This window comes from Haplochromis burtoni, unplaced genomic scaffold (genome assembly GCF_018398535.1).
Source record: "Haplochromis burtoni strain Fernald_Lab_line unplaced genomic scaffold, NCSU_Asbu1 Contig_111, whole genome shotgun sequence".
Lineage (NCBI taxonomy): Eukaryota > Metazoa > Chordata > Actinopteri > Cichliformes > Cichlidae > Haplochromis > Haplochromis burtoni.
Window position 1 is genome coordinate 645,283 of NW_024582472.1, and position 19,097 is coordinate 664,379.

Below are 19,097 nucleotides of genomic sequence, written 5' to 3' on the forward strand. Positions count from 1 at the left end.
TGATCGTTTGAAGTTCTAGTGCAGGTTAACCGTGAACCATGCTTTAATATGAGCAATGGCTCCAGACTTTCCAGTGGCTCCACTTTAGAACCCAGATATACCAGTAGCTAGAACAGTCTGTTCTGCAAGTCACTTGAGATATTTTTAGTTAAATTACACACTTTTCTTGTAATTAGCCCAAACTGTGTAGCTTGTCTCTTAGTTTACTCAGTTCACAGCTGTCTGTCTTTCATATTTCAGGGAATTGTGTACTTACAAGGAATACCTTATTGAAATACACAAAAGTTTTGTTAGAAAAAAATCACAATGACAGCTGACAAAGACAAATTGCTCTACAAGCTTAATTATTCTGACCTCAGCTCTGAAATGACAAGCCTCCACAGTGGAAGCAGGCTGGCAAACAGAAGTGATCATGGGAAAATTTTGGTGATTTTCACTTTGACTTGATACTCAATACTAGTCAATTTAAAAAAAGGATGTCTTTCAAGCACCTTACAGGTTTCTGTCTGTAACCTATATTTATCGGTTCTTCCCACCCCTTCTGCTATAGCCAAGATGGTAACTTTGCATTGCATGAAGATACTTCACATCAGTTTGAACACACTTACATACTTACGTGGCAAGTGTCCATATGGAGGTGTGCAACTTTAAAAAGCAGTACCATAGGGTTTTCCAACATCCACAAATGGTTGAGTCGGAGCCAAACTTTGGAATAAAATCGCAGTAAAAAAAGCTGTTTTTCTTTTTCTTATTAGTGTCTTGTTTAATCTTCTGTTCCTCGATCCTACTTGCTTTTCTGACCCCGACAGCAGTGTGTTTTCTTCTAGCATGACAGCGATGGCTGTGCTATCATGCTATGAAAATGACTCCCAGATTTCCTGACTTTATCATTAATACTAGAGCCCTTAATGATGCTGATCTGGTATTTCGGTACACCATACTTGCTGTGTCTCAAGATGTTGTCGCACCTCTTTGTTTGTTTATGTGATTGTGCAGAAAATACATATATTTGGTACTTTGCACTGAGTTCTGTTAAGTTAGCAGATTTGTGATGCGGAGAAAAAATATTCTCCAAATTCTGGAGTACAATGAACATACAGTGAAGTTCTAAGTGTTTGTTGTTCGGTGTTATAAGTACATTATTGATATTACTCTAATGCATAATACACAATATGCAACGTAAACTAATATATATGCCTTATTTGTACTTGTCCACCTGCATTCTTGTTACGTTCAGGTGTAGGGTGTACATTATATATAGGTGTGATAATAATAATGATGGTGACTGATAGGTACATTTTCATTTCCCTTACTTAATATGCAACATTTCTTGCCACTAAACTGTATTATGTTCTCCATATGTGAACTATTCTGGTGTAGAATTCTGTTTTCTCTTCTATATGATGGTGGCTGCAGTGTTTGTACCTTGGTTGTGACTACAGGAATAGCTATACCCCAAAAACTGTGCAGCCTTCCTGTCCAGCTTTGAAGTTGTGCGTTTTTGCAAAAACAAATAGTCCAGACTGTTTAATTATAGTAAATATCATTTGAACATGTTGGTTTCTTGTTTAGTTTTGCTGCACTCACCTCTAATGTCTCAATTTTATATTTTTCTCTTGTCTGTTGTCCACCAGAGCCAAGAAGAAGACCAAGCCCTTGAACCTTAAGATCCACAGCAGTGTGGGCAGCTGTGAGAACCTGCCCACACAGCGCTCACCCCTCCACACTGAACGATCTCTGCGATCCTTCTTCTTCCCCTCTTTCATCCCTTCTACACCACCTGTTCATGCCGAAACACCCTCTGCAAGTAAGTGAACATCTTTTTTTTAAATATCGCACACTGATTTTTTAAAATGAAATTACATTTTTCTCAATACTTTGAACGTATCCCTTTCATAATCTACTCTACTGCTACTCTGATTATTTAGTTCTCTGGCAATGTTTCATTCCTGGGATGTTGCTCTGCTTTTAGTTGGGTCAAGTCTCAGTTGGTTCATCAGTTTTTTGTCACTATGCCTTGCCACCTGCAGAAACCATTTGCTTTAACTGCTCTTACTTAACTGCTGAAAGTAATTATTTTTGTTAAAAAATGCTTAAGTACAGCTCTGCTGGTAAATGCAATAAATAGACAATCAGGTCGTGACAATAATGACCGGAGGTTGTGTGTTGCTGCACACTGGCAGCCTTATTGGCTGATACATTAAGACATTCTGCGGAAGCCATTAGATTGAGGAGATGGGGATGGGGGAAATGCAGGGAAACAAAGTAATGGAAGTCTTGTCAATGAAACGGGTGATGAATGGATAACACTCAGTGTTCGGAATCCATGCAAAACTTCACTAACTGGTATAAGGGACAAAGTTGTGCATACTTGTTGTTTAAGGCATGACATGGAATAATCACACATTTAGAAAAAGAAAAAAAGGAGGTGAAAGGTGAAATTGATATATGTGAATTTAATGGCATAGTCTCAAATGCTAATGCATTTAGTATGGCAAAACGGGTACAGATGTCCAAGGTTTGGACCAAAACTATCAGTTATTTAATAACATAAAAAGGACCAAGCTTGTAAAAAATCTCTGGTTTAAGGAGGTTCATACTTGATTTCTGATAGAAAATTATTAATAAAATATTAATAAGTATATTTTACAATCATATAAGGAAAAACAGTGATGTATGAATTATTATTTCTAATTCAGATTTGTTTTTCCATTAGCTTAATAAGAGATGGAAAACCTGGTGCCTCCGTTGTGAGTTATTTACAGATATTTTAAGCCAGAGATGCTGGCTTATACCCACAGATAATATATAAAAGATGCAGTGTTTCTTTCTAAGTAAATAAGTAATTATCTCACCATGTTGAACAGTAGGTTTGTACTGATGATGATTCCAGTCAACTCATCATGCTACCTGAGCAACAGATCTGCTCTCACAGCACATCCTTTTATGCAGCTGGAGAACATTAAAGTGAGCATGCTGCAAACGACTGTGAATACCCACAATAAAAGTATCTTTTTTCACACTGTGCAAATCAGAACTTGCAACGTGAGCTTTAAGCTTGACCAAATAAGAAGTGGTGGCTTCTGTAAGGTGAGCACGGTTCGTAAAAACACAACACAAATCGATCAGAGAATGGATTTACTGTTTTATTCTCATTGAAAATACTTCTATATGTCCCCTCCCGTATGTGTCGTGGGAGTGTGAACTGAAAAACCACCAAACTGCATCGTCCAAGTTAACACGGTCTGCTCTAGGCTATAGCACAAATAAACTTCTTACGTAGATAAAGAGTTTTGGAGTTGGAGGAAGTACACATTGCCTTTTTTTATCCTGTTGTACTAGAAAGCATTATTAGACACGGTGGGTATCACAGCTTGGTTTGGAAACCTGCCTTTATACCCGCAATCCAAAATAAGCGCTCTACTGTGGACAAGTTTGAAGGAGTTGTACAGCTTCATACACCCTTAAGGCTCTTTGGGAGGAGTCATTGAGCTTGCTCGCTCTGAAATATCACCTGTGATTTCTCACTTTAATGTGAGCTATTTCCTTGAGGCGTGCTTTGCAGTTTTCCTCAGTACAGCTGACTGTTAGAAAGACTGTTTGTGCCAGTGTCAATTACACTAAATGCTGAAGGGCAACATCCAAGTTCTGTTTTTATGTGGAACTTTATTTATTTATTTACAACTCGAGCACTGACTGCAAAAGAAAAAAAGGGAGTACGTCTATCTGTGTTAAATTAACTGTAAGCTTTTACAAAATCTGCTTAATCTATTTTATCATATTGATAACCAGGTGGAAAAATGTACTTGTTTGATAAAATAACAAACAAAATTTTACACAATAGCTGACACAATGACCGGCATGGCAAAATTGTACTTAACGAAAAAAGACAGCGTGAATCATCAGATCACTATTTGCTCATTGTGTTTCATTATAAATAACAGAGCAGAGAAAAAACAATATTTACAAAGTTGCCCAGAGGAATAGTAGTTCAGCAATCTGTTGGTGTGTGTGAACGCTTGTGTGAGCATTTGGGCAAGTATGCGACTGCCAGGTCAGCCAGGCTAAACATCCATCCCGTGTCTATGTTTGGGTTTATGGTATCACAGCCATCTCATACGTCAGGGCCCTCCAGCCAGCAGTGTTATTACTTATCTTGCAAGTCGTTTGAATCAAAACATGCGGAGGAGCTACGAGACTGGCTGAGGTAACCAGGACCAAACGCTGTCTGCCAGGGATGAGTCAGTGCCCAGTTGAAGCTGAGACGTCAGCAGTTTGTTTGGCTTTCCACCTTGAGAAACTGGTTATGATTACAAATATAATTCCATTACAGTGGTGTATTTCGGCTCAGGCACTTCTTGGCACATTGTTAGGTTCTGGAGACAAGCTGCAGATAGTTTCTCATTTAATCTGCAGCTACTGGTTATTGTGTGTGTTGATCTTTATTCAATTTAAAATAATAAGTCTATTATTTTATCATATTATATCTATTAATCATCTGTCGCTTGCATTTTGACATTTCTACCATTCCTACTGGGTGATTCCAATCGATGCATCACATCTAAGGGAGGATATTTGTAAGCTGAGTTTTTAATGGAGCTATTTGAGTTAAAAAGCCCCAGTAAAAATAATACCATCATGCTATGCACTTCAAATGCACTGCACATGGTAAATCCACACTTGGCTGGGAAATTAAATGACTGTCCTAAATGTGATAAAATTGATTTATCTTACATGTACACGTTGGTGTATCGCATGCAGAACTGTGCAAAAATCTTCAGTCAGACCTAATTTCTTTATATTTTGCTTCCTAGGTGCTGGACTTTCCTTCTCATTTTTAGGAGGCCTTGAGCAATAGTTCTTCTGAAGGACTTTTTCTTCAGACATTGGCAGCTTTTTCATTTATTTTTAGTGTGGTCCTTGTACGTGTGCATTTTTAGAGAAATGTGTTTGAACTTAATTTTAGGATTTGTTTTTGTTTCCTAGCAGCCTGCCACAAAAGCACATAATAAACACATAATATGCTCCAGTTTCTTCAGTTGAATCTCGGAAAAATGCCAAAGATAACACAGTATTTTTGCACAAAAATGTTGATTCCCAAAGAACTATTAGAAAAAAATGTGGCATCTCAGTATAGCATGCGGTATGTCCTTAACCTCCTAGGACCTGGTGTCCACATATGTGGACATCACATTTTGGGTTATTTAGACCAAAATACTCAATTTTGCTCTACAAGGGCCTGATATCCACTTACGAGGACATTATACTGCTACTATTCTATCAAAATTTTAATGAATATCCTCATATGTGGCTTTCATTTTTCTTAGAAACAAAAATCAGGTTAAAAAAAAATCTGGTAATTCTTTGTTTTTACACTCGTCGGGCCCCAATCAGCCCAAATATCAAAGAAAAATTTAAAATGCATGCTGTGGAAGAGTTCGGGTCTTAGGAGGTTAAAACACTTTTGGAAACTGACTAAGTGGTGGATAAAGAAGAAGTAAGAGGCCTAAAAAATGATCTAGAGTAAATATACAGTATCTAAAAGTCCCATAATAAAAAAAAGGCAAAAATCTAGCAAGGAGGGAGTATAATAGTGTGAGTCTACCACCATCGGTTGAGGCTCTGTAATGGTTTGTGCCTGAATTTCAGCTAGCGGTGCTGAGATCTCATCAAAGTTTATGGGATTATAAACACAGAAAAGTACCATCATATTTTCTCCTGCCATGCAATAACATCTGGAAAGCATCTGATTGGTAGCGGGTTTATTTTTTTTAAGCATGACAAGGATCCCAAACAGACTGCCAATACAGTAATAGCATACCTAGTCAGACAAACACACAATGGAACACTATCAGTCATGGACTGGCCTCCTCACAGCCTGGACATCAACACTGAAGCAATGTGGGATCACCTTGACAGAGAACAGAACAAAAGGCAGCCAAAATGCAAAGAATAGCTTTGTAGAAGCCTGGAGAACTAGTCCCGAAGACGACTTAAAGAAATTACAAACCGGCTTACCTAAGAGAGTTCAGGCTTTACATTTTACACCGGTTTTAGAATCGCTGCATTGGCTCCCCGTGTGTTTCAGGATCGATTTTAAAGTTCTTTTATTGGTTTTTAAATGTCTTAATGGTCTCGGGCCTTCTTATCTCTCAGATCTGCTTTTACCATATGAACCCTCGCGGACCCTGAGGTCCTCTGGTACTGGCCTTTTGATTGTCCCTAAAGTCAGGACACATACTCACGGAGAGGCAGCTTTTCAGTGGTATGGTCCTCGTCTGTGGAACAGCCTGCCGGAGGAGCTCAGGGCCGCAGAGAACGTACATGTTTTTAAGAACAGACTCAAGACCCACCTTTTTAATTTAGCTTTTACTTAACGTTTATTTATTTTATGCTTGTTTATTCTATCCGGTTATTCTATTATTAATTTAGGCTTTACCTAATATTTAGTGATTTTATTCTTATTAATTTTTTAATCTTCTTACTCTATTTATATTTATATTGTATCCCGTTCTTATTTATTTTATCGTTTTACCCTGTACATATCCTATTGTGTCATATCTCCAGTGTTTCCTTGGAGGGCGCTCTCTGCACCGGGGCTGTGATCGACCGTGGCTGCTGGGGCTCTGGGGGTCCTCTCAGCCTGGCTGGGGGGCTTCTTTGCCTCCCTCCTGCTGTGTGCCCAGCCCGGAGGCTGCGGTCTGTGACCGGCTCCCGGTGCAGACGGCTCCCTGTTATAGTGTTTCCTCACTTGGCTCATGCGTACCCAGCCCAATTTTACTCTTTAAGTGTGTGTGTGTGTGTGGGGGGGATATGCGTGTATTCACATCGTTTATGTTAATGAGAGTGTGGGGAGTGAGTTGGAGGGTGGGGTGGGGTGGGCTGCTTTTAACCATGTAAAGCACTTTGTGCTACATTTTTTTTTGTATGAAAAGTGCTTTATAAATAAAGATTGATTGATTGATTGAAGAATTAAATAATGACATTCAAGCTTTTTATAATTGTGCAAACTGTTTTTGCCTTATATACTGTATTTACAATTATGTAAAACATAAAGAAATGAGGGATGGCTTGATACTGCACAGTACTCTAAGAGGAGCTATTTTGACTCATCAGAGCATGAATATGGCAGGTGAAATGTTTTTTTTTAAAGCAGTCGGGTTTTAGTAACTGAGTCAGAAAGCAATGCCAACATGGTCATTATTAGGACTCTGGAATTGGCTCACCTAAATGGAAGGCACTCATCATTTATAGTATTAATCACAGCTGTGCTTTTCATGCTATGGTATGCCAAAATGTCTGCTGTGAAAAAGCTCTATTAGCGCATAAACTCCTTTAACCTCACATTATCGCCAGGATAGCTGAACTGCCAACATAACAAACAGCTGTGAAAGTGTAATGTTGCTTCTTTGGACCCGGAGAGCGCAGTGTAAGTGTGATTGCTGGTTTAAAGAACTTTATTTTTTTTTTATCTTGTTGCAGAAAGTTTTCCTGATGGGGGAAAGAAAAAAGATAAAAGTCTGCTTTATTTTTCATTTGAAGTTGTATTGTGATGGGTTCTTTTCATTATCCAGTGAGGTAAATTGCTCTCTGTAATGATTTGATGATGAACTAGTTTATCCTGTTCGAAATTATGTCTAATTACTGAAAAGCAAGTGGCTCTTGCCAATCAAACATTTGTGCCCAGGTTTCTGCAACTTCATTATCCACCGATGCCCCTTCAAAAAAACAGAGAAACAAGAAAAAAAGGGGAAAATTCTTGCTTCTAAAAAGTGAAACTATTTACTGACGTTTTGACACGTACACCACATATAACCAAACACCTACACGCAATAAACATTAGAATGGCTATGCCAGTGAGAGTTCATTTTCTTGAGCTCTCGTTCTCGCTCCAGGTGGTATGATAAGTCATTGTTTGTCCAATCTGAAAAGTTATGATAGCCACAGAGGGACATTTTTGTATGGGCAGCTCACCTCTAGTGCCTCAGGCTGTTTTGAGTTCACACAGTTGGCTTAGATAGACTCCCTAGCTTGTGATGATGCCTTGTGTCCACTTGAAGATCCAGTACAAGCGCTGGCAACGGACCAAAACACACGCCTGCTGCAAAACTGATGTGTGTATTTGTGCGTGAGTAAGATGGAACGAGAGAGGGAGGGATGGAGAGTGTGGGAGTCTGAGAGTGTGTGCTTGTGGATATAAATGGCTTAAATGTTCATGTGCTTGGTACACAACTCACTCTTTTTAATTCTACATGTTTGCCAGTGACGTCACCCACTCTGCCTAACCTTGCATAGATGCTTTGCAGTTGCGTGTTGCGTCACAGATCTCCTAGCAACCAAATGTGGTACCACAATGGAGGTCCCTTTGAGAATTGGCAAATAGATAAGGGCTCTAAATAACCACTGAAATTAAAACAGCGTGAGGAAAACTGGCTATCTAAGAAGAACAGTTTAGTCGGTCTCAGTTCAGTATTCTAGGAAAGATACACAGCTATTAGTACATGAAACTGAAAAGACAGATGTTGACATGATGACTCAGGCTTGGAGAGTCATCACTTTGTTGCTTTGTGGCTAGTAAAACTTACTAAACCACATTTTTATAACAATTGTTCTTATTCTTGATCAAAACCACAAAATCAGAATACTTTAATAAAAATAAATAAATACAGCATTGAAAGAAGGTAGAGTAGTGCACTGCCCTTTGCCCTAATACATATTTGTTTCCCTGACTGCAATTTTTTTTTTTTGCATGTGTATGTTCTCTTTGACAGTCTGCAGACATGCAAGGTTAACTGGCAATTCTAAAATTTGCTGTAAGTGTGGATGTGTATCTGTTTTTGGCCTCTCAACCAATGCTCCCCTACTGTTTGTTGTTTAAAACTATATAATAACTTTTCATTTAATTGTCTTGTCCTGTACCATCAGACTACTAAGTAAAAACTGCTTTCCAGACTGTAAAAGTTTGTTAGCAGGACCTAATTTACTTTCAATCTGGCTTAAAACTTTCTCATCGAGGTCTTACCCTGAAACTCTGAAGATGGGTCCATAAACACTGGTTAGTTAGTGTCAGACTGATCCTTGCTTTATATTAGCTCAAAGGTGTTAGAAAGAAATGCCACAAGTCAGAGGAGTCTTTCTTAACACTGTGTGTACAAAAGATCCCACTGACAGCTCAGCTAATCTAAACAAAATGGTTTAATAGACAACTAGCCAGCAGGATAATGTAACAAAAACAACCGATTTTGAGAAATTGACAAAAGCCTCTAAAGTTATCCTAAGTTACAGAGTGATATGTGCACCACAGAAGCATTCCCCTAATTTACTTTGTTTATTCAGTTTTATATAAGATGGAGTGGCACGTGGGGGGGCATAAGGGCTCACTTTGCTCAGCAAATTTTTGTATTTACTCCAATAAATAGCTGTTGCTGTCAGTGTTTTCCAAAAGCAATGGGCCTTAACGTGTGTGCATAGGGACATAAGGTGGAACCTGAAAGCCTTTTGTTGGCTAAGATTTGCCTCACTACTAAAACATGCTGTGCCTGTTGGTTGGGTTGCTTGTCTGCATGCTCCAAGAAGCTCGAGTTCTCCAACTGAGGAAGTCTTTACCGAGCCATAAGACCTCCAGGCATCATCTGTTCTCCCATCCCTCCTCCCTCTGCCTCACTGGCATGCTTAAACCGGCAATCTTAAAAGACTCCCACCATCTATAAGGCAGTGTTGAGATACTTGTTTCATTCAAGATAATTGCTGTTTTTCCAGCGCTGTGATTGCTATTGTCAGTGTATCACAGCTTTTGTGCATGTGCATATATGCTATTTGCAGTTATGTATCTATGTGTTCTTGTTTATCAAAGATGTTAACACACACAGTCATATATATATATATGTATATTTGCAAAGAAAAAAAAAGCCAGATCGGCGTGTTGCTGTTGTCATAGCAACTGTGCAACCTTGCTTTTCTCCTGTTCCTCGTTTTGTTTTGTTTTTTTGTCACATGGGAATAGAAAAGGAAAAAAAAAATATCACCCCTTCCTTCATTTATGTCTTGTGCTATTCCACAAACAAATACAATACTTTGTTCAACTGTGTAATTTTTGGGGAACAATAAGAATAATAAGATGGAGTGTGCAACATGTCACTCCTATAACACTCATGTACAATAATGCAGCACATTATGCAGCAAACACCCACACAGTTTTACAGTCCCGTTGACTTTTTCTGCTGCTCTGCCCAGTCCGTTGTATGTATACCCTCATGTCAGACCCTTATCTTGTTAAACATGCTTCACATTCTCATAGAAACTGTCTGTTCTAATGGTGTGTTCTGCTGTATTTGTTTGGTATTCCAGACGTAAGCTATTGATTATCTCTTGATTGTACTGTGCCAGTTATGTGTGCCGTTGATTGCATTCAACCATTTGATTGAAGCTTTTATCCAAACTGCCAAAGTGCTGCAATCTGTCCATTGAGCTCTTCGACCTTGATAATTCTGAAAATGATGAGAGTAGGTGTGGGTGAGATGATTTGGTAATAGCATTGACAATGAGAATGATTAGAATTTGTGTCTGATTTTTTTTTTCATGTTGTTTGTGTTCTGTGTTTTTCAATTGTCGCTCGCTTCACTTTTCTCTCCTCTACCCGCAGTACAAATTTCTTCTCTGTGGAGAATAGTGTTTAGCGTTCAGTCAATCAGGTAGAGAGGCATCTCAGTCTAACGTCAAATAAACTATATTTGGCTGTAAGTAGGCTCCTAGACTTGAGCAGTCTCTTTATCTCTGCACACATGCACACACCCGCCCCATCTGTTTAACCCACGGACAAAGAGAAACGCGTATCCCTGCGATTCTGTGTAGTTAGATTTTTCTTTTTAACTTTCATAAAAATAGACACACACATACACATCCGCTCTCTCTCTCACACACACACACGCTCAACCCCATGGCCTGACGCGTGTCATATGACAAGCAAGTGGAGGAGGGGGACGGAAGGCCTCAGCTTAATTAGGCTGAGGCCAATAAGAGAAGATGGAGGAGGACACTGTTGTCTGGCGCCTTGGGGTTTGTCAGCTCCTGGAGGCTCATCTGTCACACACACAAGCACACACAAGCAAACACTTAGAAAGAATGGACCCTAGTTTATATTTCTATGATGGTTTTGGATTTTTCAAAGTTTTGATAGTTTCGGCAGGTGACTAGATGTCACCCATGTGTGACCACGTACGCAGACATGTGCTCTTTTACCCCTGTCAAATTGCTTCAACTTTGTTGTTCCTCCCCGGACTGTTAAACCGATATGGTGGCACCTCCGCAGATGCTCAATTTCAGTTTTTAATTAGTTTAATTTTCTGTTTACTGATCAAATGTTCTGTTTGTGTGTGAGTCTTTAAAACTCCACTGCATTTATTTCACCTTCATTCATAGTGAGATAGCATGACTACTTCTAAGTGTAACAAATGCGTGTTTAATTGTGACATTAGACCCGGACAAAAACTGTAATGCTGAAACAAACTTTAGGTTATTACGACCTGGATCATTAGGACATTGTAACTGCAGCAGGGGAGTAGTGTTGCAGATAATGGTTCTCAGGCATGGTGCAAGTTAGTACACTTAATGGTATAGCAAGTTCTTATGGAGCAATACAAGAGCAGCTGATATATTTGATATATAACAGTACAGTCAAGCAACCTCATATTGTCGTATGAAAGAAGCCAGACAAGTGATAGCAACCACACAACGACCTCATGCTGCACATGCCACCTGTCGATTCCACCCAGCAGCAGGGGTCAGTAAAGCTGTTTACCTTGTTAAAGAGATGAAGGTGTGTACCCAACCACCTGTAGTTCATTGCTGAGGCTCATGTCATGTTTATTCCATGTATTTCTTAACATAAAAAACAAAAATGAATATAAGAGTCAAGCTTTTCCACTGATTTTTGTGTAATTAAAGATTTTGTTGAATTTGAAGCAGCACCAACAGGGCATCTGCCTTTAAAATGATCAGCTTCTGAACAGTAAAAGGGGGGCTGTTATCATGAGACAGTTCCAGTGGATTTCAAGCTAATGTAGTTCATCTGTATCTAATATATACCTAATTTTATCACAATCAAATGTGAAACTGAAAAATTAAAACATTAGTAGACACAAGCCAACTGCACCAGCTTGTTGAGGGCAAAGCATATTCGAAACAGAATATTCTGTCATGTCTTAAGCTTATGCTTTTACTTGACTGCCTTCATTGTGTTCTCTTGACATAAATGCTCATTACCTGCTCTTGTAGGAGTCCCAGGATCATAGAAGATTTTTGTTAAAGAAAATCATCGCTGTTAAAACCACACACAAACCTCTCTGGCCCCACCACTGACAAGCCCAATCATCTGCCAGTTGCCAACAAAGGGGACAAGAAGCAGATGATGTCAGTTCCCTTTATATTGAGTTATCAGGTTGATTGAGTGTAATTGAGCAATGCATCGGAGTGTGGAGAGAAGACACCAAGCCCCTGGAGAGAGTGGAGGAGGAGTGGAGGAAGGGTGTTTCAGGAACCAGGAAATGCTCAAGGCACCAGGGCCATGACATTAGCACTGTCGACAGCTGCTGATTACTTGCTGCCTTGTAATGAATTAATAGAACTGACTGTGCCTTTCAACAGATGAAAAAAATAAGATTCCTTATCTTTCTTACTTGCAGTTATTAAAACTTCAAACACGAGTCGCTCGTGCTGAAAAAGTGTTACTGAAAGTACATTAGGCCATTTAGAAACTTGTGTGATAAACGCCTTGTTCGAGTAACAAAAATCTAAGAATTAGATTGTTAATGTACTTAAAGAAAACCTAGTAATTTAGTAAATATAAATCAAAAAATAACATAATATAAAACTTTCTTCTTCTTTTTACTTTAATTTGCTTCAATGCCAATGACTTGGGTATCAGGCTTATGTCAATATGTTTAAACCCTTACTAGATTTGAATGGATAAGGACAGAGTTTTGTAAAACTCCATGTGGATGCCTTAATGTTAGAAATTTGATTACCACCACGTTGGTTTTATTTAAGCCAAAAGTGACTGTATTTGACTGAGATGGTGTAGGGCTATGTTATCCGCTAATGCTAGCAAGTGTTATTAGCAAGACTGGATGAACTTAGCTATATAGTAGATACCCAAATCTTTATGAAACTATAAATACTATGTGTATTCTGGTAGTCAGTTGAGCATAAAAAGTTGAGCATTGAAACTATAAATAGTATAAAAGATGGAAGTGCTTTGAAACTTGCATTCATCGTGCTCTGGTGGCACAAGCATTTGCAGTTGTGCAAAAGTTTCTGGGAGTCATTTTAAATAAAACTGTGTATACTGACAATCTCAAAATACTGCATATATACAGTTGTGGTGTTTTCATGAAACAAATTTATTCTCCCAATGTGGGACATGTACATTTGTGACACATTATGACAGATTTCTGTTTATAATTGCTGAATTATTAGAGCCAAGTGTGAAAATGATATTGAAAATTAGAAATAATTATTAGAAATGCATCTTTCTATCTGCAGCCTGCTCCTTATTGTCAGCTTTAGACTGCTCTAGCTAGCATTCCTATCATAACATACATAACATCTTTAATAAAAAAAAAAATAGACTCTTCTGAGAAATATGTAAGTGTTATAATGGCTTTTTTGATATGTTTTCCTCTTAATTTTTTTGGTAAAAGTGTAACTGAAAATTACCTGTGGACTTGTGGTAGTGCAGTTTCTGCAGAAATTGAAATAACACACAAAAATGAGCTTTTATTATGGGTTTTTCCACCATGACCCTTGACTATGTCAGCATTTTTCAGCATTGCTCTTTTCTTACTGAATTATTGCAGCCAGCACATCTTTAGAGTGTGATATCATCTCAATGCATATCTACCACATCCAGCCGCCTTCACAGGCAATTCAGTGTTGGATGCTGTTTTCACCTGGTATTAAGAGGTGGCTTATGAATGAATCGGGCTGCTCAGTTACTGAAAGCACTAATGGACCATGTGAAAGGTTTTCGTGGTAAAAATCTTTTTTAAGCCAGAATTCTTTATAATAGATTACAGATAACACTAAAGTAGCTTGGTTATCAAGGGATATCTACAGCAAACAATTCAAACAGGTGGTACTGATTCAGCTTATTCTGTTTTCATCCCAAAAGGTTGCAACGGGCATTAGAGAGAAGTTTTTTATTATGTATTACATTGTGTAGTCTTGCTCGTTTCATACAATACTTATTATTTATACCTATTCATATACTCGTCTGTTTATTTACTTTACCTGCCTACATAGATACCAATCGAGCTTAAAGTGGGAATCACCAGAGACTCCACAATATGGTTTTATCATTAATGCACAATAAAATATTATTGCAGTTTAAAATTTTTTGCAATATACTAAGTATTGAAATAACATATATTGCAATTTATTGCTTTTTCAATTGGAAATTGTATCTCCAAAAGCAGACTTTGACAGTACCTGTTTTATCAGTCTGTCAAACAGACCAACTGAATAACGCTGTTGATAAAACGTGTCATAAATTTGGCATGCACCTGACAAACTAAAGTGTTTGCATTAGTCTAGTCTAATTTCACTGAATGCAGACATGTGGAGGCACTGCTGGAGGATGTCGAGGAGCATTCAGATGCCTGTGAAGCTAAGGAGGAACTGTATCAGCAATGGTTTCTGATCAATGAAGCAATTATTGCTGCTTCTCAGTCTGAGAAGGATTATAAAACCAAGCAATTTGAAGTCCACCCCTCTACAAGAGATTATTCACACATGGAAAACATTCAAGACAGTTAAAAATCTCAGCACAGTGCAGCACAGATGTTAAGATTGTTACAGGGGGATCAGTTCTGGTTGTGATTCTACTGGTTTATTTTTAGTCATCAGTATGTTTTAATCTATTACAACAATTTCAAGTTTGCGGTAATACTGTTTCATGTGGTTACAGCTGTTATATACTTAGTACAGTCGGCCATCAATTAAAAGGAGCTAAGAGTGTTGGATATGGAGAGCATGCCTTGGCCACAAACCTTTGTTTTCCATAAAAAAAAGTAATACGGGAAAAAGTAATATGCTAAAATATAACACAAAGTGCATCAGAGCAATGTGCTGATCATTACAATCTGCTTGCTATTCCCTGGGGATATCTATCCATCTCCTGGACCGCTTAAGAATAAGCTATTGGAGAAGAGGGAGCACAAATGGAGCGGCCGGCGTATAACCTGGCTCACCTGTGTGGTGTTGACTTGATTAACTCTGTGGCAGGACTGGAGGTGGCCTTTGAGGATGAAGAATTTCCAGTGAAAAGCAGCCACTCAAAAATAAGGAGGTCAGCACGGTGTCAAACAGTGTTCAAATGCCAATTGCAAACTCCAGTGAATTTGAAGATGATGTTAAAACATCATTGTTCAACTTTTTCTGGTTTCAGAAGTCAAGATTCAAAGCCAGCTCCAGGCATCAGTAAACCATGGACTGTTAATACTGCTAGTAGAAAATTTTTCCAAAGTTATTTCCGGCTCTAAAGCTAAGCCGCAGGATCTTTCAGGAAGAATCTGAATATAACTAGCATAAAGTGTAAAGGTGGGGGAGTTTATCATCCCCAGCCCCTATTTGGACTTCCTATGTTTATATGAGACCTGGATTAATGAAAATAGTGCTAGTGCTGCAATAAATGTGGCTGGTTACAACAGCTACAGGAGAGAGAAAGGAGTTGCAAGGAAAAGCCCGATTTCTTTAATTAAAAAAAAAAGGAGAAGGCAACTCAAAGTAAAATTGGGATCAGTTAAATAAAATGACAGGATGATATTGTCAAGAAAAAAACCCCTTCAAAATTCAAATAAATGGAAACTTAATACATAGTTTGGTAAAAGTAATGCAGTCTATTAACCTCTATTTCAGTAGCCACAATTGTTCAGGGATTTTCAGTCAGTGACATCAGTATGCGCTCAGATCAAACAGACTTTAAATTTGGGTATTTTTCAGGATTAGAGGTTCTCAAAACTATTAAATTATTGTAACGTTCCAGAGTTAGTGATGTTTTTTGGTATAGGCACAATAATGATGAAGGATCTGAGAGACACAGGTATTTGGAAATCAGTTGTTGTTACACCCATACACAAAGATGGTGCCCCATCAGCATTCTGCCTGTTTTTAAATTGTCTGGAAAACTGGTAGAACAATCAGATTATCATTTATTTACACAGCTGTTCTTCTGCTTTGAATCCAGGTTTTCCCGCTAATTATCCTCTGATACAATAAGGTTTTCCTTTTTTATGGAAAAAGTGAGATCCTTATTAGACTTGGGAGGTTTTGTAGAAACTAGTTTTCATTTAATACTCACTGCACATTTCTTGAGCTGATTTAAAGTTTGCTTTGGTGTCCTTGGCTATTGTTATCATATGATGGTGGTGTGGGAGATTTGACTTTGTAAATGTGATGTGTCATATCCATCGTCTTTGTCTCGTCCCTGTTAAAGCACGGATGGTGCTTCCTTGGCTTTCTCCAATCTATAATATTGTTTTACCAACTTCATCCAGCACATTGTCACCTCTGCTAACCTTAATAGAAAAAAGTTAACACTGCCATCCGGTCGACTTTAATTGATTTTATTAATCTATGGTGTAGTGGTTTAAATACTATATTTATCCTAACAAGTGAATGCCCCCCAGGAAGTGACACAAATTTATTTGGGATTGTGTCATTAAGAGCATCCATTGTAAAACTCTGTTAAATCAAACATGCATCACTACCTGCTGTGATAACCCCTTGTGAATAAGGGAGCAGCCAAGAGTAGCATTCTGTAGCATTTGTACTAACAAATTGTATTTGCAATTTATATAATAAGATATGGATTTTTTTGTGTCAGTATATCGATAAGATATTGCCATGCAAAATATCATGACGCTATGCTCTATTGATTTTTTCCTACCTACCTACTCTATCTTGATAACAAGGACAGCATTTCGTTAAACCTGACTCTCTACAGCTAATTAAAGCTGACACCAAAATATCAGTTTGTTGCTACAAAAACAGTCTATTCCTTGAAATGCCATACATGCTAAATGTGATACACAATACCAGACATTTAGTCAATTCTGAAAGACATACTGACAGACTTAAAAAAGTAAAAACCATGCCTCTGCCCTCTCCTTTCCACTCTATCTCCAGACACTCTCTCAGTGCCTCGCTGGTCCCCACAGATTCCCCGAAGAGATCTGGGAAACTCAATAAAACACAGGTAGGCCTAAAGGAAAATATGTGGGTGAGTGTGGATGAGGTTCCTTCTGTGCATATGCTCACATCTGTGATAGAATGGCAGTCCAATTAAAAAGGGCTTCTTGTGTAACTTACTCAGTTTTCTTTCTCACTCTCACCCTGCTTGACTCCAAGCAGGGTGCTTATGATCTAAAAAGTAAAACAATAGCTACAGTATTAGTTGGAGGATTTTAGCAACCTCGAGATCGTGGGTGTTTTTCCTGTTGAAAGTCTGTGAGGTGGAAAGAGGATCTCTAAGCATCTTTATACGGAGCCAAACTGAGCACAAATGTAATGTATATAGCTGTTATTTGAAGATTAAGGTGATTAATGGTTTTAAGAAATACCATTATTCCATCCAGCAGCCTCCTTGATGTCAGTTTGCAGTTTTCAGAAGTGTGCCCTTGATCATATTGTTGGCATGTTATGATAAATGTATTTAGGAAAGTAGTGAATAACCCACCACTTTAGAGCCTCTCCTGTGCTGAAAGATAATTTTTTTTAAGCAGAATCGGCTCTTAATTTCATATTATCACTCATAGTTGACAGCCTACTAAAGAAATCAGTCAGGTGGAGTTGGTTGGAGTAAGTTGTGCCTTTCAGTTGATGAAAAAGATTGGCATAATAAAGAGATTTTGATTCTGTCAGACTACATTAGTCACCTGCCATTAGCCAGCCACACTGCTGGCATTGCATCAGCCAATAGTCACATATGTGCTCAGACCACTTAGTGTGTGAAGGGAATTGGTTGTTGGTACCAAAGTACATTGTGGATTTGTTTATTGTAGAAGAGACTGTGTTGGAATCCTCAGCAGCGACACAGGCCTGTGAACCCCCGTTACTCAAACTGATTGTTATATTGATGTAAAAACCATACAGCCTATTCGTTCGCACAGTGTTACTGGAAGATGAAAATGAAATGGCCACAAATTAAATCAGGAGGTGAGGGAGATTAGGAAGGTAAACACTTTCAGAGGAGTAGCTTCTTCAGGCATCTATTATCCTTGCAGAAAGGTTAGGCAGGGAATGAGATATGTTTGCCAAAAGCCTTCTGTCAGAATGAGAGAACGTTATGAAAGGCAAAAGGTCAGAACCCGTGTTCCTCTCATTGTAATCCTCAGCTCCTTCATGTCATATAGATGTGCAACAAGTGAAAAATCGATGCCCTTTTTCGGAATCTCACTTTCTCTTCTTTTGGCTTGTAGGTTTTCCACGAAATACTGGATGTCCCAGACATGCATAGTATGTGGAAAGGGAATGTTGTTTGGACTGAAATGTAAAAACTGCAAGTAGGTATCAGTACTGGTCAGTGCTGAGTACCCATTGTTGTCAGTGTCCACATTAGTAATTAATATCTAATCCCACACATTCGCTTATATTCCTGTCATTACTTTGCTTAATTAGTGTGCCATCCCGCTTGTTTTTTCAATTATATCTCTTTGTCTCTTTTGATTGTTTTTCGACATGACACACATCAGTGACCCCTTTTGTTTTCAGCTTACTTGAATAAATTTCCAATTTGCATCTGTCTCTTTTTCCACCCACTTTGCATAGGTGTTATTGCTGTGTAATAAACACCACATAACAACAAAACACACACTAATCAAGTTTCTGTTTCGGGCATACTCAGGCTGAAGTGCCACAACAAATGCACCAAAGAAGCCCCACCTTGCCATTTACTGATCATTCAGCGAGGCGGACGGGAATCCCTCAAAGGTATTTTTTGATGTAATTTCCAATGTTGATATTATGTTTATACAAAATTGACGGACTTTGACATTTTGTTGATCATTGATCAAAAACCACTGATCAATGGCCATAATTGAGTA

At 38.4% G+C, this 19,097-nt stretch overlaps 1 protein-coding gene across 3 annotated transcripts in view; it reads left to right on the plus strand.

The window, feature by feature from the left end:
* Positions 1-19,097, plus strand: part of ksr2 (kinase suppressor of ras 2) — a 114,895-nt gene that overhangs the window by 55,479 nt on the left and 40,319 nt on the right. For all 3 annotated transcript variants that reach the window (XM_014335687.2, XM_005928873.3, XM_005928874.3), the window contains 4 exons: positions 1,635-1,807; positions 17,182-17,251; positions 18,474-18,557; positions 18,899-18,984. In XM_014335687.2, coding sequence (XP_014191173.1) covers positions 1,635-1,807; positions 17,182-17,251; positions 18,474-18,557; positions 18,899-18,984 — 413 coding nt within the window. The remainder of the gene's footprint in view (positions 1-1,634; positions 1,808-17,181; positions 17,252-18,473; positions 18,558-18,898; positions 18,985-19,097) is intronic.